The following is a 24,278-nucleotide window of genomic DNA, read 5'->3' on the forward strand; positions in this document are numbered from 1 at the left end:
GTGAGCACTGCATTAACAGGTCAATCAGAAGGCAAGCTGTCAATGAGCGTCTACAAGCAGCACACAAACTCTCACTGTTAACCAGTCCCTTGCACAAGTAGTATACATATTCTTTGTCAATAACAGTTTAAAAACTGAAAAATCCACTGTCAGAACATGCAGTGTACACAAGCACAACACTAAGTACAACACACACTCCTGCTCATACCAAAAGACAACTTTTAGCCACAATCAAATTTATCATAAGCAGCACATATTTTGCCACAAAAAAAACCCTAAATAGCAGGAAAAAAACTTTAGCCAACATTATTTGCTCCCCAACAAGAAATAAGGAGTTTCATAAAGGGGCCATGCCATTTTTATACATATTATACACACACACACGTGAAATTTTCTAAGTGCAATAAAGTGTGTGTGTGTGTGTGTGTGTGTGTGTGTAAGGGTTCTCAAACACGGACTTAACAGCTAGAAAGAAGCTCTTGGTCAACTGCTCCTGTGAAGCCTCTAAGCTCCTTCCCCTCAAGGTAACAAACACATATTAAAGAAAGCTTTGCACTGACTGGTTAACCTCAAGGAGGAAAAATCAACAATCAGTAATTAGTGCAAAGGTGTGGAAGGGAGCCAGCTTTTGGAAGCTTGATGGTTGTTTCCTGAGCAGGGAAACAATCCATATAGCCTACAGGCTACTACAGCAGTACAAATTGTGATCATTTTCATTTATGATCCTCACCAATGCTAATAAATCTTGCAACTCTGGCTCACTGATTGACTGGATTCTAGTCTCAGACCCACAAATATCATAACTCTTAAACTTTGCCTATCTCCCTAAGTGATCACTCCACAACGGAAATTCTAAGATTCTCTCCACATTTCTCTAGACAACATAAATAAATTAAAATGTTGCAAGCTATCTAACTTTCACCCAGAAACCTTTAATACCCTCCTTTCCAAAATAAAATAGACTTCTCCGACCCATCTCACTCTAGACAAAGCAGTGTACCCCATCAACTCAACCTTCCTAAATATTCTTAACTCAATGGCTCCCCTGTGCACAGTACGTGTCAAATCCAACATATCCCCTGGTTAACTAAGCTACCCGGTACCTTGATGAAAACAAAAGATAGCATGTGGAAAACACAGGTAAAAACTAAGCTACTCATTCACTTACAAAAATATAAAAAACTCAAACCTTACAAAAAACATATCAATAAAGACAAAAGATTTTTATCATGACCCACCTAATTCACAAAAATCAAATCCCAAGATATTCTGGCACTCAAATACTACATCCAGGTAACCCCTCCTCTCCAAATCCTTGCCCAACAAAAACACCCTAAGAAACAGCTATCTTCAATTCATACTTCATAGAATCCATCTGTAAGATAAGCAGAATCTCGTCTACAAATCTACCCGATCCTTCCTCTAAGTCAGACTTCTACTAACATTTTCCCTTAAACCAATAGCTACCAGCTGCATTAAATCTTTACTTTGCAAACTAAACCCCTGTTCTACATCTGCTGCTAACCTCCCTACTTCCTTCAGATAACAGCAGACTCTAGCTCTCCAGTCTCTATACTAATAAACCGGTCAGTCTCTGAATCAAAGGTACCCTCTTATCTGGAAAGAATTCTATACTTAAACTCCACAGAAATCTCCAACTTTAGACCTATAGCCATACTGTCACTTCTCTCAAAAATATTAGAAAAATGTGTATACAAGCAAGTCATGGAACACTTACTTCAAAACAATCTGCTTACCCCTCTTACCTCTACACAATATGGCTTTCGTCCAAAACATAGCACCACTACTGCCCTCCTATCCTGCATTAACACTATTTCGCTGGGCAGAGATAACAATAAACTAGTATGTTTATTCCTAGATCTCTCTACAGCATTTGATACAGTCTATCACACCTTTCTTCTGGAAAACTCTCTAACTTCTTCATTAATACCACTGCCTAGTTTGCTAGTTACCTTGCAAATGGACTACAATCTGTAAAATTGCTTTCTGCTCTCTCCCCTCCTCTCCCTGTACAAATGTGTGTTCCAAGGGTCTTATTCTTGGTCCACTACTCTTCAATACCTTTACTAATTTACTTTATACCTCCTGCCCTCAGTCATCTGTCATCCAGTATGCAGATGACTCTACACTCATTACCATTGCAGACCCTCTCACTGACTTAAAATCTATTACTCAGAAATCCTTTAAGTCTGCTGAAACCTGGCTCTTTAACAAACAGGGAATTCTAATAAAACTAAACTCTTACATTTTATTCCCAAAAAACTAAACCACCTTAAATCCACTTTGCTATCCAGTCCCTGAATAAAACACCAATCTTAGTTGAACCCAACACAAAACTTCTAGGGGTCATGAAAGACAACCAGCTGAAATTTGACTTTCATTTTAATAACTGTATTAAGAATAAGAAAACAGAAATAAATAGTTCCTATCCAACAAAGCCAGTCTCCTTGTCTCATGCCCATCTTCTACCAAGCCTACTGTATAGTTCTCAGATCCTCATCAACCTCCAAAACCTCTCGAAATTAAGCTAGAAAAACCTACAATAAAGTTCCCAGATTTGTTGCAATCAAAGCTATAGAACTCATCACTCTCTCTTTAAAACACAGACTGGTTTGAATTTCCTCACGAGCTTCTCCTCTCACAGCTTCAGATTATCCACTCTATCCTGTACCAACCTTCTTTCTGTCCCATCTTGTCTTATCCCCTTCTACACACCTTCTAGTTCTCTCTGTAGCTCGGACCAAGACCTACTACAAACCTATAAACCTAAGGGCAAAACTAGTAAAAACCTCTACAGCTACTTCTACTCCATTACATGTAACAATCCCCTCCATTGAAAATTAGATCACTTAAACAACTCAAAGAATTGAAATCTGCCACCAAAGACTACATAAAAAGTAGCTGGTCATGCCACTGTATCCATCCTTCATAAACTGTCTTCCTCACCTATGAAGGTCACCTTTTGGCCCTCTTGCTCTTACTTTAATAATGTCTCATCACTCTAACCATTTTATCCAAGTAATTACCTGTCACCCAATCTTAGAGATATTTCTACTGATGTATTACCTGTATGATACTAACTGTAGTGACCCTTAGTAACTGCAAATACCTAGACTTTACCTACAAATTCCACTTTTGTCTTCCACACAAATCTTAACCTAAATATCAACTCTAACACTGTAAATACGTTTTACGCTTTTACTGTTCCAACTTGAAAATGTTATGGCTTTGTCTGTAATTATTATGCTCATTTAAAATTTTTATTGTAATTTCTGGAGCTTTTCTCCTCGGGCCTCCAGTGAAAAAGCAACATCAGCTCAGCTGGACAAACCCGGTCAACAAATGTACAATAAATAAATTTTATGCTACTGAGGAGTATGAATAGTTAGTGCAAAAGATGTAAACCCATCCCATACTGCTATCAGTTCACATCTTAGTTAGGGCAGAAGTGAAGATAGAAGTGAAGAGCCCAAGGGTGCTTGGAAGAAAAAGGCACTGGAGATTCAATGCAAAATGGTTACATAATACAAAAAAAACGTTTGTGGAGAGGAATGGGAAGTGTTAAAGTCACACAGGTATGATTAGGTCTTGGGTTTCAATAAAGCAAAGCTTGAGACAAAATTTAAAAGAACAGAGGGGAGAAAAGGAGAACTGGAGAGGAAAACTAGATAAAATTAAGGACTTGAGATAAGGGTGCACTGAGAACACTCCAAAACACACATACCTGCTACCAAGATAAAAGAAGCAGAAAACCAAAAGAGGTATATTAAAATTAAGAAACTCTAGGACAAGAAAGATAGTGAAAGCTGAACAAAATCCAAAAATTGCTTGGGAAAGTGATGGAAATTATACAGGCAGCAAAATGACCAAGAATGGCTGGTGAAACTACGGAATTTTATGGAGGGAGTAGTTCTGCCTAAGCTGACTGTGGCAGAAAGTTAGGGGCTATTAAGACCCATACCAGTTTGTGAGACAAAGGAAGAAATATAAAAGGAAGCACTGAGAAAATCACCAGGGTAAGATGGTCTACTAATAAAGATATGGAAAGAGTTTAAAAAATGTATAGTCCCAGTGTGGCACACAATGGTTAATTTGAGAACAGAACAGAAAAGGATACCAGAAATGTGGTGTTGGGCAGTAATCAAACTGACATTAAGAGAGAGGCAGGACCCACGTAACCCAAGAATTTCTCACCAAATGTCAATACTACATGATTATAATGTTTCCTGGCAATACTGTCTGTGAGATTAGCTAAAACCATATCCAAAATACTTAACAGGGCAGACTTTTGATAATATAAAATTCCATATCACATGACACAAAGTGAAGCAAGTTAAACAGAAAGAAAATGGTTACTTGGACTTCATGTGTAAAAGGCATTTGATAGAGTGCATTGGGAATATCTTGGAGACATTTCAAACAGGACTGGCATCTCACATTTATAACCTTGCAACAGGAAATGTATAATGGATCTAAGGCAGTAACAATGGAGGTGGAGACTGGGAAAGGCACAAAGCAGCGATATCTGCTACCCCTGCTAAGGCTTACCAATCTATTTAGAAACCCCCTTGTCCAAATGATCAGGCAATCTACCATCAGAGAATGAAACAGAAGAAAAACTGGACTTGTTTAGAGATTATGTGAGGTCACAGTTTTAATACTGAAGCAGATATACCAACATTATTTAACACCTTAAGGTAATTCACACAGTTTGCAGGTTACAAAATAAGAAAAATCAAAGACCAAATATACCAATTATTAGTAGGAATTTCTGCACACGCAGTGCCATTTTAAATTACAGTATTTGGGCATATGGATATAAAGTGCCCATACCCAATCCCTGAAAGAACTTGTTAAAATAAAAGTTACGGGCCTGCAAAGGAGATTGAGACATATGGTGAGCAACATGGATCCAAGAAACAGGTGGCTACAATGTCTGTAGTCCTGCCAATCTTATATACAACACAGACATTAGTTTATGACTCAAGTTGGGGTGATTTTGTTGATGAAAATGATATATATGAAGAAATAAGACTCCCAAGAGTAATATGGCAGAAAATACTAGGGGGGAAGGGCAGGCAATGTCACATTTATATGGATATTTAAGGGCAACATAGTTAGAAATTGTATATTGACAGTTTAAAGTAGAAAGATTATATACAGTCAAGGCAGGCATAGCATTGGCAGACAATAAATACTCTGGTTCAAGCACTAGTATGAGAAAAAGAGGGGTCCGATGGGGAGGTGTATATTAGTATGATGAAAATGCTGAGGGCAAGGAATTAGTATCTATGGAAGTTTGAGGTGCGTTTTGTCTTATAGGGTTAGCAAATCATCAATTTACAATTAATAGTGATACAACAAAGAAAATGTGGGAGAACAGGAAAGTGCCTTTCTGGGAAAAGTTGAGATGGGGTGGGGGCAAAAGATGGGAATGGAAAGAAAGAACTGACAGGTTTCAACCCCAAGGACTTGAAGTGATGAACTTCAGGGGATTCTACAGGATCTTGGGAAAGCATGATGTGGAAATTCAAAGGAGAAAGCTGGAAAAGCTTGATATGACAGCGATTCTAACAGAAGCCAGAACAAAGGATGCAGTTATGGGAAGGATAGTAAGCAGGATATACAGGGCCCTAAGTGAAGAAAGATGTAAAAAAAACGGAAGCCAGAACCAAAGCTACAGGAAACATTCAGACAGAGATCAGATTACAATTATACGGAAATATGTCAAAATTCCTTAAACAGCCAAGAAGTGTAGCAAGTTTAGAATTTTTGCATGGAAGTGCCTCCACAAATTTTTTACATCCCAGAAAGACTGCAAATCTTCACTCAGTTCAGGGGGAACATTGTTTTGTGTCAAGTGTAAGGTAACAGATTTTTAAAAAGGAATTTGAAAAATTAAAATGTTGTACTGCGGTGGTGGTGCTGCGGTAGCATTGTCGCCTCACAGTTAGACGTTGCCCGTTCGATTCTCAGTTAGAGAATCTTCTGTGTGGCGACATGCGTGAATGGGAGTCCCTTCGTTGAAGGCTGTGCGTTAGGCCTGGCAAGCCAGCATGTAAAAATCTACTGCCAATCATTAGCGGACTGGAGTTCCGCTGTGGCGACCCCTAACCGGGAAAAGCCGAAAGACACAAACAAAATTCAGAAAATATTGGGCAGTGAATAGCAGATTTTTTATTTATTTATTTTTAACCAGAGCTGGGTGGATGGGGTAAGTATGAACAGCTTGTAAAAGTACTGATATCTTCTCTACTTCTATGGGCAAAAAGTTAAATTAGAAAACAAATAAGGAGCCAAGTAACACAAATATAACAAAGTCGGAGGATGTTAAAAACATGGAGAGGGAAATATTAAAACACAGAAAGAGTAAATTACATTGGAAAAATTGGATTACTGGGATAAAAAAGTAGATAGTAGTAGGGTTAGAGACATAATGGAGAACAAATAACTGAAACCTAGGTTTTATAAAGAACATTCGCTGCCTAACGTTTAAATGGGGAACATTGATACAGCAGGTAAGCACTGATGCACAAAGACCGTAATGCCTGGCCTCTGGAAGCAGCAAAGTGGTGCAGTGGTTAGAGTTGCTGCCTCAGCAAGAGGTTCTTTGGTTTGCTTTTCAGCTGGGATGGCTTCTTTGTAGAGTCTGCATGGCCTCCCTGTTTTCTCCAGGTACTCCAATTTCCTCCCACATCACAAAAACATGCAAGTAGGTAGATTGCATACTCTTAACTGGTCACAGGTGTGACTGAGTTTGTGTGTGTAGTATGGAAGAACAGCTGTGGCATGGCTAGTCACCCACAGGTGTGAACATAAACAGTGACCATCATCTACAGCCAATCTGACATACTGACCAGGAATGCAAAAAATGGGGGGAAAAGGGATTGTGAATGGATGGATGATACCACTCTGACACCATGTTATGTCAAGAAGGTTTAATAAAGAATACAAACAGGAGATGTGTCTAATCTCCAGGAGGTCTATAATCAAACTTGGTTCTATGTATCATGTCATATTAATAAATGTAGCTCGCTCCTTATTGTTAAGGCTATACACCCCACACATCCAACAGGCATGCCCAACATTTCTGGCTTGGAAAGAACAAACGAGGTGGGTAAACCAAAATATCATGAAATGTCTTTAATGTGACCCTCCCTAAATAAAATATTCTCTTCAAAGTGGAGGTAGCCCACTTCTGCTAATTTAGCACAAATCCAGTCGATTTAAGAACTCAAAAATACCTTACAAATCTGACAACACAGAGCCCTGTGTGAAACGCTGACAGGTAAACCCCATTTATGGTAAAAATTGAATCCTAAAAAGGTATTTTTAGTCAGGGAACTTAATTCTATATTTTATCAGTGTGTTATGAAAACCTAACAATACTGCAAACCACTTAATACAACACATTTTTTCTTCAGAAATGAATATGCAAATGAGACAGAATATTACTAAAATAAAATATAAAAAGTACTGAACTCTGCTGAAACGGTTTTAAAGTACTCTCCAGCTGGCAAAAGTAAAACTTACATAGATATTCAAGTTTGCACACTGACAAAATATAAACTCTGATCATCTAGGAATCCTCTTCCATAACTATTAATAAAACTGTAGAAGTTATTAACTGCCACACACAAGAAAAACAGCAAAGTAAATTTAAAGCTTCCACAGTATCCCTTCCTTACAGGGCCATTTTACTGTATCCAGAAATTACGCTTCTACAAAATAGATGGAGTGTCCATTTACATTTAGAAATACACATGTCCATGGGTGCCAATAACAGCGTGTACCAATGTGCATGAAAGCATGTAGTCATACGACTAGTCCAGCTTACACAAGCCACAGACTGGGCTCTCCTACCCAATATCTGAAAGAGGAATTTTGTGCAAGGGGCTGCCTAAGGTTAACTGGAAACATCATTAGAAATGTCCTCAGGTGTAAAGAAAGTGGCATGAAGAACCTAGGTAATACCCTTGGACAGCAGGCAAGACAAATATCAAATGGTCACGAAGGAAACTTACATTGTTGACGTGCAAGATAAAAGAAACATTACCAAGAATTAACTGAGAATCCTGTCACTAGTAATGCATATAACTGTACAACATATCTACCTTGCTTGATACAAAACTATCAGATTAAAACTCGATAAATGTATTAACTAATCGTGCACAGTACTCTATAATCATTCTTTAATTTGTATGACTTGTATGCAACCTGCATTTTGTCAAAGTGCATACTAATCGCGACTTTTTGTCTACTGAACTACACCTGTCAGAATGCAAATTTATATCATGTAATGTCAGGTCTGGGATGTGGCTGAGATGAGGCCATATGGGATTAGAAAACCATCTTATTTAACAAACATAATAAAAATAAATAAACTACCTTGTACAAGGACAGGGGAAAAAAACTTGCAGGAAGCACCAAAAGGTGGTGTTAAATTCCCCACAAAAGGACATTACCTAGTCAACACATATGCAGTGGATACCCTTTTTTGCAGGGGTAAATACTGTACAGAGCAGTTAATTCCAAACATGCTTTGATTCACATTTTTTTCCAAACATGCCAGCTGTGTTAGAAAAAAATAAGCCAGAAGCCAACAGCAAGTACTAGTCACATTTGTATGCAGTGCACAATATGTTTACACACCATACCTCATACAATGTATTAAGGCAGCTGAAATGACAGTTTCCTATTTTTTAATGTGTTATAACAGGAGAAGAGTGAGCTGGTGACTTGAATAACCTTGTAGAAGTGAAGGAGTACAGATGGCTAATTGTCTTAAATGGCTGTATTCATCTAAGGGTATATGAGGTCATAAATACTAAATGTCTGCTGAAACGAAGGTGACTGCAGGACTGACATCATAAGAAAGCGGTTCCAGTCAACAGTATTTGATGTAATGTGCCTAGTAAATAAATACTGGAAGGAAGGACACAGTAACACTAAGAAGAAACTATACCAGCATCCAATCAATTGTTCATAATGTAACAACTGCATTGCTATTTGGATTGTATTTTAAATTCTAACATTTATATCGGTTGGTTTGGATGGCACAGTGGTGTAGCAGTTAGCATTGTTGCCTCACAGCAAGAGGTTCTCCTGCTCGATTCTCGGCTGGGGTGCCTTCCGTGTGGAGTCTGCTTGTTCTCCCTGCATTTGAGTGGGTTTCCTCCCACATTCCAAAGACATGCAGTAGGGTGGACTGGACACTTTAAATTGGCCCTAGGTGTGAGGGTGTGTGTGAAAGTGTGTGGTGCATCCTCTGAGGGAGGTTGGGCCTCGCGCTATCAACCCAATCCTGTAAAACCCGTACCTGCTACAGAAATGAGTGAAGGGCAGTCGTTGCCCGATGTGCTGTATGCACAAAAGTGAATTTAGGATATCGGTTGGTTTAAATTTCCCTAGCTTACAGTTGCTGGCCTTTCTGTACATTTTGTCACAGTAGTCTGTAGTAGTCCTGACACCATGGAGACAAAATAACTCACTATGCACTACAAGTTTTGTGGATTAAAAAAAAAAAACAACACAGAATAACGTAAACACTTGAGCAAGGTTAGAAGTTGTATGAACTCTTCAAATAGATTTAGAGGTGGTTTAGCACATGCCAGCTGTAGCCACATCAGACTAAGCATATTATTATGTATGTCGGCCTGAGGCTGCACACACTACTTGTCCATCTTGCTAGACCTGAATATCCGAGCGGGGTTTACACCCATCCAACACAGTGCATAACTGGGCACAGTGCATAACTGGGCACAAACATATTAGCTAAAAATTAAGTCTACCCTTTCTTAGCTGTTAGTCTACTGGTGTACCATTATCAGACTCTGTGACAAAAGGAAAAAGAACTAGATACCTTAGAAGAAACACAAGAGCAAAAACTTGGCAAAGGTACTCAACCTCCCAATGAAAAGTCTAAAACAAGTCACAGTTCTACAAACAGCTGGACATGCATGTATACTCAGGACTGCTTTTGCCTTTCCTAACAGTGAACTGAAAATCTGGAAGTTTTTTTTATTTTTTTTTAATTTTTCACTGAGATTACTCTCTGGGATTTATTAGTCATCTTCCTACAGCTTTGTGCTTTATCAGTCCATGTAGTCACAAAGTACCTTGCAACTGCCATGAGGCAGAAATCTGGAGAAACTGCAGTTGTCAGAGCCATGGTCCAGATTTGTACAGAATAAGTAAGGAGGACAGTGATCCTACTTCACTAGTCTTCTGATAGCAGGCAAACAGAACAATTAACTGGGTACTTCTGGTACAATTAACTGAGAACATGACAAAAGACAAGATGGTGACCTTTTCTGCCCAGAACAAAAAATGTTAACTGACAAGTACAAACCTAAATGCAAAAGATTCACTGAATGCGACCCAATGAAGTGGGGAAAAGTCTTTTCAAGTTACTTTTGACACTGACTGGAATAAGGAACTAGAATGGAAGGTACTTCACCAGAATACTGCTGTCTAGGACAGTTGATCTGTAAGGGCATAACCGAGAATACACTGAAGGTCTGGACATCTATCATGTAGATCACACAAATCTATTTTGTTCTGCCATGAACAAAGATTGTTGTGTGCTACTCAACATCAAAAGCTAACCCCCACAGCATCATATGCTCAAAGAATTTGTAAAGACACTTCCGAAGACTAAAGCCTACCTGATAGTCTTCCTCCTCTGTAAGCAGGTTATTCAGAGCCTCGTTGACAGCTTTGTTGTTGTGATTCTGAACAGAACGTAAATAAGGTTTGACCAAAGGCAACTGGTTCACCTAAGATAACAAAGAACGTGAGCAGAAATCGTTCTTGCACCATCCTCCTCTAAAGTAGCATACTTATACTACTATAACGTTCACTACTTTTGTCATAACTTTGAACTCACTTTGACGAAAAAGTTGACTGTCCTGGTATGATCCAGTCGTGGAGATAGTACTAACAGGAGATCATTGATTAAAAGAGGTTTGTAATCCAAGTAGAAATCCATGGACTTATAATACAGTTCCACATTGGCAACCTGCCAGAATGAAGAAAAAAAAAAACAATTATACTAAACACAGACATTAATAAAGAATACATTATGAAAAACAACTTCCAGTAGCTATCACTTCTAATTAGCTTTCAGATAAGACTTGCTTTATAGAATCACAAATTTAAAGTGATTGTAGAATTCAGACATGTATGAAATATACTAAATTAATTCACACCTTTTACCTCCAACAATTAAGCTACTTTATTAGAACAAAGTACAGATGAATCTTCTGTTTGGTTTATCCTTCAATCTCAGACAGGGTGGGGCCACAATTGCACAACAGTAGCCCGAAATTCTTAAGGCCCAGTACAGATTCTTGCATTGGCCGGGAATCGAACCCAGGTCAATTGCTTGGAAGGCAGCTATGCTCACCACTATACCACCAATGCTACACAGTAAGCTTCAAACTTCTAATGTACTACTTTGCAGACTATCAGTTCTAGGTCTCATTTTCCTTACCAAAACAGTACTGCCCAGCTCTAACCATTTTGGAAGCCAAATTCCTTTAAAAGCTTCTTCTCAAAAGCTTCCTCTACATCTGTACCTGCTGGCATTAATATCTTTAATTTTCCATTGCATTATTTTTGGATTATTAATGTCCTATTTATATTATCAAAGGTCAGTCTTCCTTCTAAAAATTCACATTGGTCTGACTAAGTTTGTTAAAATTCTGGTTAGTCTAAGCCATTTGTCATAAATACCATGTAGTCATGATTTAAAATTGAAATGGGTCTAAATGACTCTGATAATTAAAATGCAATCACAAATACTGCCTTTTCAACAAAAGGGAGAGGGTTCTCCTCCAAAAAGAATATTGTTAAATAACTCTTTCCAAATCTTTAGTATACTGTATTACCTTTCTTTTTCCCATTTTCTATTGGAATACCATCAGCTCATTTGGTGGTTTTTTTTTTTGACATATTTCTGTATTTCTCTCTTTTGTATCCTAGACATCATTTTCTTCTAGTTTAGGTAGCCCTCCCCCTTTTTTGTAAGTCATATGTATTCCACACCTTTGCTTCCACAGCTATATTTTTATAAATGTACTATGATATCTACTCATTACTTTTATTATTTCTCTTGAGTCTGTGAAGTTTCCTTGTACCTTGATTCCTTAGCTTGGTAACCACTGTTTCTACCCTTGCTGCCTTAGTCTATGTGCTAGGAGAAGCTTAGTTAATTTTCACTCGCTTCCAAAAACATTTGTTTCAAAGCTTTAGCCTTGCATCAACTAATCACAGATTGTTTTGTCTCTTGAAGCTGATCTGCACCCATGTCCCTATCCAGCTATGTCTTTTCTGTTCCTGTAGTACTTCTAGAGGTGCAGCAAAGTATTCTGGTCCCTGATAGCAATCCCCAATCTTCTTAATGCTAAGTTGAGGAGCAAACACAAAACACCTGCTACAGTTTATTCCACTCAGAGAAATAAATGCAAACTGCTGATTCAGTCCACACAGACTGCAAAATGCTTCAGTTCTGAGGTCCTGGGATAAGACATTATTTCGGGGGGGGGGGGGGGTACACTTTTTTCATTTTAAACTGTAGCACTCTCTGTGCTACATTTGTAGAAATGAGCTGCTACAGTTTATGCCACACAGAGCACTGAAGTGCTACAGTTCAGGCCACAAACACCAGCTTTCAAGTACCAGAAATGCACTGTAGAAAGAATGATTTCTGCAGATCGCACCACCTAACACTTTATACCTGAATACTTCAACCTTTCTTATGGCGTACATATTTACTTTCACTACTTCTCCAAGTTTTTCTAGCCTTCTGTGCAACTGAATTTCACATCCTTATTTTGCAGTTTTTCCAGGCCAAAGCAAGCTCTTCTAATTACCAAGAGCTGTTCTGTCCAATATTTATTTTAACCTGTGATCTACAGTTTGAAACCATTTTCCTTAGGAGACATGTTGGAAAGTCCCAAAGACTTCCCATACAAGTTATCTCTTTTCCTCCCAGTGGAATTTGTAGTGGTGCATGACTTAAAGTTATACGGTGCATTTTCTCTACTAGATTATGTTCTTTTGACAAACCGGTCCCGTCTAGCTCACTTGGTCTGTTCTTCCCAGAGAAGTATATAAATTCTACACTTTCTGTTTTCTATTTTATATCAGTAAGTCCAAATGTGCACATGTACTTCTCCAATTATATTCTTCCGGCCCTCCTGAGATGTCTTCCTTACTATATACCGTATTCCAGTTCTGGCAAGAAAATTCCTTGTTGGAAGCCCATACAGTCACCCATTACCTGCTTTATTTCTTGCATTTTTGACTTTGGATGCATACATAATGTACTTAAGGTGATCTTTCTTCTTTGCCAGCTTCTTTATCATTACATATCATCCTAACCCTTTTCTCTTTAACCTTTACTCCATTAAGTTTTAGTAGTAACAGTACCCCCCTCCTTATACTTCCCTTTGCAATGCATACAGTGTATATAAAAAGTGTACACACCCCTGTTAAAATGCCAAGTTTTTGTGATATAAAAAAACGAGACCACAGTAAATAATTTCAAAACTTTCCCACCTTTAATGTGACCTAACCTGTACAATTCAATTGAAAAACAAATCTGTTAGGGGAAAAAATATAAAAAATAAAAAACGTACAATAAGCTGGTTGCATAAGTGTGCACACCCTTAAACTAATACTCTGCTGAAGTACCTTTTGATTTAATTACAACATTCAGTCTTCTTGGGTAGGAGTCTATCAGCATGGCACATCTTGACTTGGCAATACATGCCCTCTCTTCCTTGCAAAAGTGCTCCAAATCTGTCAGATTGCAAGGGCATCTCTTGTGCACAGCCTTATTCAGGTCACCCCACAGATTTTCTATTGAATTTATGTCTGGGCTCTGGCTAGGCCATCCCAAAACTTTAATTTTCTTCTGGTGAAGCCATTCTTTTGTTGATTTAGATGCATGCTTCGGCTCATTGTTGTGTTGAAAGGTGAAATTCCTTTTCTTCAGCTTTCTAGCAGATGCCTGACTGTTTTGGGCCAAAAGTGACTGGTATTTGGAACTGTTCATACTTCCCTCCACCTTGACTAAAGCCCCAGTTCCAGCTGGAGGAAATCACACCCAAGGCAGGATACTGCCACCACCATGCTTCACCATGGAGATGGTGTTCTTTTGGTGATGGCAAGTGTTTTTGCAATAAACATACCTTTTGGAATTGTGGCCAAAAAGTTTAACCTTGGTCTCATCAGACCATAACACATTTGGCCACATGATTTTGGGAGACTTGATACATTGTTTTGGAAATTTTAGCTGGGCCTAGATGGTTTTCTGTGCAAGAAAAGGCTTCCATCTTGCAACCCTACCCCATAGTCCAGACATATGGAGAATACTGGAGATTGTTGTCACATGTAGTACACAACCAGTACTTGCCATAAATTCCTGCAGCTCCTTCAGTGTTACTGTAGGTCTCTTGGCAGCCTCCCTGACCAGCTTTTGTCTGGTCTTTTCATCAAATTTGGAGGGACGTCCAGTTCTTTGCAATGTCACTGTTGTCCTACATTTTCTCCACTTTTTGATGACTGTCTTCACTGTGTTCCATGCTATATCCAATGCTGTGGAAATTTTATTGTACCCTTCTCCTGACTCGTACCCTTCAACAATGTGATCCCTTTGATGCTTTGTAAGCGCTCTGTGAACCATGGCTTTTGTAGTAGCAAGCAACTGAGTAAATCTCAGGAAAATTCTACTAGGACAGCTAAACATTACTTGGGGTTACTCTTGTAAACTAACTTAAATCACTAAATACACTAATTCAGTACAGAACAGCAGCCCTTACAGCAAAGACATGCATCGGAAGCGTTTCTCTTCAGGCCTCCAGTGATAATCGGCTTTGTTCCAAGTCGGACTTTCCCGGTTAATAAATGTTAAATAAAGAAATAAAATAAATACATTTATAAAGCAGCTTAAACTTTAAAGTGCATAAAAACAAATATCACAGTAAACCTTCACAGTATAATGAAAATAAGCACTGTAAGTGCAAACTTGTACTCACATTCACTTTTTTAGCCCCAGGTAGCTTCAGATGCTTCCAGAATCTCTCAAAGTTTAGCTTCCTCACCAAATGATGAGCAGCTCTGGATAAATGAGCCAAGACTTGCACAAACAAAAGGTTTATATATGCTCAGACAGAAAAAAAAAAAGTTTTACACTAAGCCCACAGGACAATCAAGTAGGCACAATCAGCTTTCTACCAGCAATTCCCAACTCAGACAGGTGAAATCAGCCCTCTTGTGCCACAAGAGTGAAGACTTGGACCCTTGTAATATTTTATGAGTCTGGCGCCCAGCTGTTGAGGAACAGATGACTGGAACTAATAAATCACATTGTAATTCAGTACAGAACGTCAGTTTATTTTTTCCTGTGTTTTTCCCATCCTTTGTTTTGTACAGTTTTCCAAGTGGAATTGGCTTTGCAGGCCTCTCTCTCCTTGGTAAACGCACTGAGCCCTTTATTTCTGGTTTCACATTTCTGATAGTTTTCCTCCTCTTTAGTATGTCTCTCTAGCTCTTCCTTTTGTTTACTCAAGCTCTCTAGCACATATCTGGAATCAATGCAGTCCCACAGGACAAAAGATCCAGAATGTTGCTGGCCATAACAGCTGGAAATGGATTTCCACTTATAGGTTCATAGGCTGGTACTGAACTATCTGCCCGAAGGCATATATTAGCCCCAGTCACGTTGTGCGGTATTCACCGCCCCTTTAGAAGTTCCCTAGACCCTTGTACTAGCAGCTAGTACCCTTGGCCCCTATCTAGTAGTGCTGTTGGTGTGATCCCCAGTGTGAACTTTCTGTTACCCATCCACTCATCAAGGTTCCTTTTGAAGAGTGATAGCGAGGGGCTCTGTCTTATGTAGATCGGGACCCTGTTCCATAGTAAGGGAAGTCTCTGCGAAGGGGATCTATCCCTCCAGCATGTTCTATTCATTGTTGTGTTGAGGTTTATACTTCTTTATAATTGCTTATTACTGGGATAAATACATGCCTTTTAACACAGACATGTAAAGAACAGTCACTTTAAGCAAATTCTCTAGTGTGTCTGATTTTGAACACTGTGCCCTTCTTCAATAAAAGTGACAATCTCTTCTTTATGGCTGTACGTCTAAGCACTTCACCAAAATTAAGTCTAGTAACATTGTGTGTAGCACTACCTCTATGAACTCTGTTTGGATATCTCCGCATAGAATGTTACTTTATTAAATACTACTACATAAAATCTTTTCTTTTCCCTCTGCCTTTCTGTAACAATCAACCCTAGGCGCTCTCTACCAGATTTCTCTACAAGTGCCACAAGTTCCTGGAACAGTCTTTCTTGATTCACTGCATTCTTTGCCATATTTTTCTCTTGCTTTCCTTTCTTCGAAGGCTGCACCAAAACGCCTTGAGTGTGCGTCTTCAACTTCTTATATTTTTTTTATTGACTGTAACCATGTAACGACATGTAGCTGAGCTTATATTTTTCTGAATCCATCTTATATTTTTTTCTTTTTTTCTGCAAATTTGAAATGGCCTCCCTTAGTTCTTCCATGATTAGCTTGACATTCTCATGGTCATGTAATGCCCACCTCTTAATGTTATACGATAATTTTTTTTCCTTTTTGCAATGATTTTCCCACGGTGTAGTTCTTCTACAGGACATAAATACAGAGTTCCATGTAAGTAGCAATTTCAAGCAATTATTAGCATGTTTCTATTTTTAACATTGAAACTAACCCAGAACACTATTTTATAGCTACTTTCACTCTTGCTGCTATATCTGAAGCCAGCCAAGTACCTCTGATGACCTTTGCTCACCACCAGGGAATCAAAATGGACTCTGCACTCAACACTAAGTCCCCAGCTCCTCCTTCCTCAAGACAGAGGAGCAGACACCACTACTACTCCCCCGCTCCTGGCTCCAAAAGCATTCAAGCTGATTATCAAAACCTGGAACTCCTGGCATGCAATAGGGAATTCAACCCCCTGTGACACCATGGAGCCAAGCTCACACTATTATTCTACTTCTGATAGTCTACACATGGCAATATGCAGCTGAAAAAGAAATGCCCACAATTTTTGTATTCTTTTGTTCCTTAAGCCTGCCAACCATCAAGCTTCCCTTCAGACACTACCCTGTTAGAGGAGAACCACCATCAAGGCAGCAAGAGATGGGTGTTACTGCCAGATGACATTCCAGTGATAATGCTTTATTTTATGCATTTAACATTTGTTTACTGGGAAAGTCAGACTTGGAACGAAGCCAATTTTCAGAGGCGGCCCGGGAAGAAATGCTCTAGACACATGTCTTTTGTAATGTGGAAGGAAACTGGAGCACCCGAAAGAATCCCACACGGACACAGGGAGGACATGCAGACACCGCACAGAAGGCACTTTTGGGTTAAACCTGACTTTGGTGGTGATGTGAGCATTTGCATCAACATCTGGGTTACCTCTGCCCCTTTGTCAGAGTGTGCATGCCTCCTCACATGTGTAGACTGGGGATACTTATAGTAACTTACTTGGTCAGCAATGCCAACATCTTCTCAAAGATTGTCGCCAATGCATCACTATGAGTCTCTGTTCATCAACTGAGGCCCTGTCAAAGTAGCAGCATAAGCCAGATGAGAACCACCATCATACCCCTCCCATGGGTATGTACATCTTCTCTGCCTGTACCATCAATACCATCAAGCACTCAAACTGTTTAGTCAAACTCAGGTTACCCAAACTAAACTTTTCCCATTTTCTAGTAAAAGGGGAAATGCAATGGGACCACCATGGAAAGTTAAGACTACCCTTGGACAAAAGAAAAGTACAGTTGTGTACATTTACCACAAATGCAGATATTCGAGTGTATTCACTGTTACAGTCATCACCTGTGGGTTATCCCTGCTGTTGTAGCCCTCGGTCGGTCCGAATACCAGAGTCCATGTTTTTGTGTGCCAGCTGCCGTCACATGTAGTCTGACGTCAGGTCATCAGTGCTATAAAGCAAGGCAGCAGATGTCATTACATCAGTTTTTCTTCCCCTAACCCGTCAGAGGCACAAGGGAAGAGAGAGAAGTGGTCCTGGTGGCTAAAAGCCACCTTGGGAAGCTTATGTCCCCCTAGGGGAAGATGTGAAAGGGGGGATGGAGGAAGAGAAACCAAGAGTGCAACAGTCAATACATTTGAACATCTACATTTATGGTAAGTGTACACAACTGTACTATGTTCTTCGTGTTTCACTGTTGCAGTCATCACCTATGGAAGGATTCCCAAAGCTGAGGAAAAGGGTGGAAGGATAGGTTGAGTCCTAGGTGTGGGTCAGGAGGACCTGCAGAATTGCAGAGGCAAATCCTGCCCTAGACTTAGAAAAGAGAGGTAGGTGCTAATGCTTTGTAAAGGTATGGACACAGATCCAGGTGGCCACTTCAAAGATGTCCCTGGTTGGTACTCCTCTAAGGAAGGCAGTGGAAGTGGAGGTTGCCCTAGTGGAGTGGGTATGGATAGACTTAGGGATGGGTTTCCCATGTAGTCTGTAGCAAAAATGGATACAGTGTGAAATCCATTTGGAAATGGTTTGTTTGGAGAATGGCTTCCCCTCTGCCCCTGGGGCAAAGCTTACAAGAAGCTGGTCTGTTTTTCTGAATGGCTTAGTACAGTCCAGATAGTATCAGAGTTGTCTGTGGACGTCTAGTGATTGGGGGGGGGGGGTCCAGTAAGTTTCTGCTTAGGTAGTCCGGCAATGTGTTGTTGATCCCTGGTAATGGGCAATTAGGTGTAGCCCCATGGAGGTGGCTGTAAGCCAGAGACTCATGGGTAACATTGCACAGGGGGTAAGTTTGGGTGCCACCCCCTGCTTGTTGATGTACCACATTACTGTGGTGTTGTCTGTTTTTATAAGGAGGACCCCTGGCCTGAGATGGGATTGGAAGGAAGTGGGAGCCTTTTGCACTGCCAGCATTTCTTTCTGGTTGATGTGCAAGTGAAGTTGCTGGGCATTCCAAAGGCCTTGGATACACCCTGCCTGCTAGGTGAGCGCCCCAAGCAATGTCTGAGGTGTCAGTAGTGATGGTCTGGCCAGAAGGGCGGAGGATGAAGGGAAGACCCTTGTTCATGGGGCAAGCCTCTGCTCACCAGAGAAAATCAGCCCTTATACAAGGTATCAGAGGGACAGTGGCCTCTAGGGACTAAGTGCAGACACCAAAGGTTCTCTAAATATCACTGAAGTTTTCTCATGTGAAGCCTGGTGAGAGGGATGAGATGGATGCAAGATTTCATGTATCCCAGGGCTTGCAGGAACTTCCTCGCAGTGAGGTGACTTCTGGAAGCCAGCTGGGTGATGCAGACAGGCAGGAACCTCTGCTTTTCTGGGGATGGAAGGCCATTTGAGTTGCTGTGTCTAGCACAGCTCCACAGAAAACAATTTTCTGGTGGGGTTTTGCTTTGATTTTTTTCTCATTGATGGTGAACCCTACGGAAGTTAGGAGTGATTTGACAAAGATAAGGTCCTAGAGCAACTTTTCTTTACAGTCTGCCTGAATGGGGCAGTCATCCAGGTAAGGGTAAATCTGTATATTTCTCTGTCTGCAGAATGCTATAACCGGGGCCAAGCATTTAGTGAATACTCTGGGAGCAGTAGATAAGCCAAAGGGCAGTGCAGAGAACAGAAAGTGCTGATAGCCTGCTCTGAAACACAGGAATTTTCTGCAAGATTCCCTGATGGGGATGTAGAGGTAGGCATCTTTTAGGTCTAGTGTCACAAGCCAGGCATTTTGTGAGAGCAAAGGCAGGAGCTGCTGGAAGGTTAGCATTCTGAATATGGGGACCACCAAGGAGGTGTTCAGTTTGGACAGATCCAGGATGGGGTACCAAGTGCCCTCTTTTCTGGGTACAAAGAATAGTATTGAGTAAAAACCTTTTACTCTGATCTGGAGGGACATGTTCTACTGCCCCCTGGGATATTAGAGCTTAGACTTGTTTCAAAGCCTCTGCCCACTGGTTTGGGGGGGAGGTCTGGGTACCTTCTTGGAATAGAGAGTTCACTGAAGGAGAATCTGTATCTCTGAGAAATGATTTTTAAGACCCATTGGTCCTTGGTTATAGAGACCCAATTGTCCTTGAAGAGGGTGAGCCTTCCTCCTAGTTTCTGATGAGTGAAAGGAGGGCAGATGGGGGAAGAAACAGTCATTGTGTTTGCCATAGAAGCTTGGCTTAGAATTCCCTGCCTTAGAGACAGAAGTGGTCCATTGCTTGCTTCTTTGTGGCCCTGGGATAGGGGCCTGGATGGCCTGTCCCTGCGGGGCTTACCTTGGCCCTGTCTGCTAGGTGCCAGGAAGGCCCAGTGCTTAGAGGGAAAGTTCCTGCTGAATCTGGGAGGTTGAACTTGAAAATCTTTTACTATTTGTATAGATTTTGCTTTGCCTTCCTTCTTTTTAAGCACCTCTTCTGCTTTTTCCCAAAACAGGCGTTCCTTATCTAGGGATGGATCAGTAAGTTTAGACTTGACATGATCAGGGAGAGGTTGTTCCTTCAGCCATGCATGTCTTCTAATAACAGATCCTGTCACTGCTGCCCTGCTAGAGGCTTCTAGGGCGTCATATCCACACTGTAATGAGTGTTTCACCACTTGACAAGCAGAGTGTAGTAATTCTGCCAGCTCTTTTGAGTTGATACCCATCAGGAGAGGTAGCAATCTCCTGTTTTAATTGTGCCAAAGCGTGTTGTTGATATTTTAACATATGGAACTGATAATTGAGTGCTCTGATAGCTAAGGTTGCAGAGGTGTATACTTTCTTACCCCATTGGTCCAGAGCTTTGGAGTCTTTGTCAGAAGGAAGAGGATTCTTGGCAGAACTAGTCTTAGCTCCTTTGGGTCTCTGTGTAATGACCTCAGGGTCTGCAGCAGGTTTCCTGTACAGGTATTTGTGAGAATCCGGTACTCTGTAGTACCAGTCAGGTTTAGTTGGAGCAGGAAGCAGGGCATCAAGGGCTAAGCTGGATTATAGGTTCTTAGGGTACTAGGCTATTGGCCCTAGGGCCTATACAAGCTTAGCCATAACAATTACCTGGCTATTTCTTCCCACACTATTTACTTCCCTGGACCCCTGTCTAGCAGGGCGACTGACGTGATCCCCGGGGTGAATTTCCTTTCTCCCATCCAATCATCAAGGTTCCTTTTGAAGAGGGCCAAAGAGGCGCTCTGCTTGACATGTATGGACAGTCTATTCCAGAGTCTGGAGAGTCTCTGAGTCAGGAACCTATCCCTCCAGCATGTTTTGTTTATTGTGATGACAAGATTGTAGATCCCTGGAGCATGTGGCTCTGACGGATTGAGATTTCTTTAAGTGTAGCATGTCCAACAGCTCTGGGTTTGATATGGCCTTGTATGTTAAGCAGAGATCACCTCGGAGTAGACGACATGTGAGAGTATAGCTGGAGTTTAAGGCGGTCAGCATAGGGCATCTGTTTTAGGCCTGTGATTCTTTTAGTGAGCTATTTCTGCTGTCTTTCCAGTTGCTGCAGATATCTTGAGAGGTACATACCAAATGGGGCATTGTATTCTATAATGGGTCTAATGAGGGATGAGTACAGTGGGACAATGACCTCCTTTTTTCTGGATGAAAAGCCCTTAGTGATGAGGTGTGCCACATAGGATTTCCTGACTGTTGTGGCGATGTGGTTATTGAAGATGAGACCACTGTCCACCTGTGTCCCTAAGTCTCATCACACTTTCGGTGGTTAGTGTACTGCCATCTATGTGATAATTCACGGGTACATGTTTTTCCCCAAAGGGGATAACTATACATTTCTTGGCATCGAGCTTGAGCCCATGGCTCTGGCACCACGCATCTGTTTCTGTAAGGCCCTTTTGTAGAGTATCCACATAATTTGGGGATTCAGCAATGGCTCCCCAGCTTGCAGTCATCTGCGAACTATGTTAGCCACAGTCCCTTAGTAGTGGTCTGTACTTCACAGAAGTAGATGCCAAACAAGAGGTCCCAGGACCGAACCCTGAGGTACTCCACTTGTCACTTGTCTAGAGCTGGATTTGGAGTCAGCTACCTTTACACTGTGGGTTCTGTCAGTAAGCCAGTTGGCAACCCATCGAGTGACGTAGGGATTAATGCCCAGCTTAGTAAGTTTATCTATGATTCCAGAGTGGGGAATAGTGTCAAAAGGCCTTGGCGAGGTCCAGATAGGCAGTGTGGACAGACTTACCCTCATCCATGGCTCTGGAGGCTGATTCGAAGACGTCAATAAGGTTCAGGAGACAAGATCGGCCCTTCACGAACCCAAACTGGGTGGGGTCCAGTGTTTTAAGGTTGCCAATGTCTTTGTTTATAAGTTACATTAGAATACGTTCCATGGCCTTGCAGATCAGGCTCGTCAGACTGATGGGGTTGTAGTTCCCGGGATCCAAGGTGGATCCCCCCTTGTGGAGTGGGATAACTGTAGCTGTGCGCCACTCAGTGGGCACGAAGCCTGAGGTGAGGGTATGATTAAACATGACACTTAGGTGAAGTGCCAGTTCATTTTGTAGTTCATGTAGTACACAGCCAGGGATGTCATCTGGTCCCATGGATGCTGTATTCTTAGCTTTGGAGAGTGCATTTTTTTTACCTGTGTGGCCATTACTGGAATTTGGCAATATTCCAGTATTGAGATGGGCCATTTAGGGGATGGGAAGGGGGGGTAAAGTTGGCAATGAATCGATCTGCCAGGATACTGGCAATATCCTCGGGATCAGTATATTTAATGCCATTCTGTTGTAGCTCAGAGCAGATATGAGAATTGCCATTTAGATTCTTGACATGGTTATAGAATGCATTGTGGTTGTCTTTGGAATCTTTGGCAATTTTACTTTCGTAACTAGCTTTGGAGGATTTTATGAGGGATCTCCGCTTCTTACTGAGGCTGGTAAGAGAGTTTTTTGCATCCTGGGATTTTCCTCTTCTGCAACAGTTTTTTTCCTTTTGTTGTAAAGTTTGTTTATGGCAGGGGACCACCAGATTGGCTTCTTTTTTTTGGAGGAGAGCATCTTGGTTCTATTCGGGATGGCACGATTCATGCATGAGTGGATGTGCTCATACAGTACCTTAGTGTAGGACTTAGCAGTCGAACTTTCAGTTCCCGTCTGCATGGGTGTCATGAAGTTTGTAACTTCTGACTTGAGTAGTATGAAGTTAGCCTTGGAGAAGTTTTTTATGGAGCTTTCCTTACTGGGGGGTGGGATGTGGATGTTAAGGGTGATTAGCTTACGGTCTGACTTGACCGAGTGGGTGACCATAGGTGTGGAGCATCGATTTCCCATGTTGGTAATGACCAGGTCTAGGATATTGGAGCCCTTGGTGGGACTATGGATTAGTTGATCCAGGGCATTGGAATTTATGAATTCCAAGAATCGTTGGGCAAAGGTGTTGGTACATGAGCAGTTTTCCCAGTTAATGGCAGGGTAGTTGAAATCACCCAGTATTAGGGTGTTTGGTTGTATATTAATATTTTCCAGTATGTTTAGAAAGGTGTAGTGAGAATCTTGGGGCATGGTGGGGGATCTGTAGCAAGCTACAATTTGGATTGCAGTCTTACCTAGTGTTAGTTAGTTGCACCTGGAGAATTTCAGACGCATTGTGTTGGGCAACTAATCTGGTGGTATGTATATCCTCAGTGAATATGGACACTCCTCCACCTTTAGTGTTTTGATCCTGGTTTGGTAGCTGAAAAGTGTGGTAAGAGTTGTAGCCTGGTATTGCAGGGGTGCTCTCTGGAGCCTTGAACCAGGTCTCAGTTACTGCACAGATATCGATGTTCTCCATTTTTAGGAGTGCCTAGTGGATTCATGGAAAACACTTCCAAAATAGGTGGGATGGCCAGGGGTCTGTGCTGTGGCAGGTCCAGAAACTCTCCAAGTCATTTCTTTGACTGTGGGAAGTCTTGAGATTCGCACTGAAAATGTTCCCTGAGGGAGTGAAGGGTTTCCCAAACGAGAGGTCCTCTGGAGGGAAGGCCGAAGGGATGGATTCCTCTGCATCTGAATCCTCAAACAGTTAAGGGATGCTGTTCCTCTTATAAAGCAGAATAATCAGATTCCTCAGACTCTTGTTCGGTCATAATTTCTAGATAAGGAGGCCTTTTCCTTTTTGGAGTGGGGGCCTGAGTACCTCGGAAAAGTGAGATGAGATCCTCTGCCATTTTAAGCATTTGAGCTTGGGTTGGGGGAGCAGTAGCAAGATGGTGGCTAGAAGCA

The 24,278-nt window shown here is 41.1% G+C and overlaps 1 protein-coding gene and 1 non-coding gene across 6 annotated transcripts in view; both read right to left on the minus strand.

Annotated features, from left to right (window-relative positions):
• Positions 1-24,278, minus strand: part of LOC122799579 (clathrin heavy chain 1-like) — a 1,937,764-nt gene that overhangs the window by 418,299 nt on the left and 1,495,187 nt on the right. For all 5 annotated transcript variants that reach the window (XM_044068726.1, XM_044068727.1, XM_044068725.1 and 2 more), the window contains 2 exons: positions 10,910-11,041; positions 10,689-10,799 (listed from right to left, as the gene is read on the minus strand). In XM_044068726.1, the coding sequence (XP_043924661.1) occupies positions 10,689-10,799; positions 10,910-11,041 (243 nt within the window). The remainder of the gene's footprint in view (positions 1-10,688; positions 10,800-10,909; positions 11,042-24,278) is intronic.
• Positions 11,374-11,445, minus strand: TRNAG-UCC. Its single transcript has one exon. It is a non-coding gene; the product is annotated as a tRNA-Gly (tRNA).

Source organism: Protopterus annectens, chromosome 4.part0 (genome assembly GCF_019279795.1).
Source record: "Protopterus annectens isolate FY-2018-M chromosome 4.part0, PAN1.0, whole genome shotgun sequence".
NCBI lineage: Eukaryota > Metazoa > Chordata > Ceratodontiformes > Protopteridae > Protopterus > Protopterus annectens.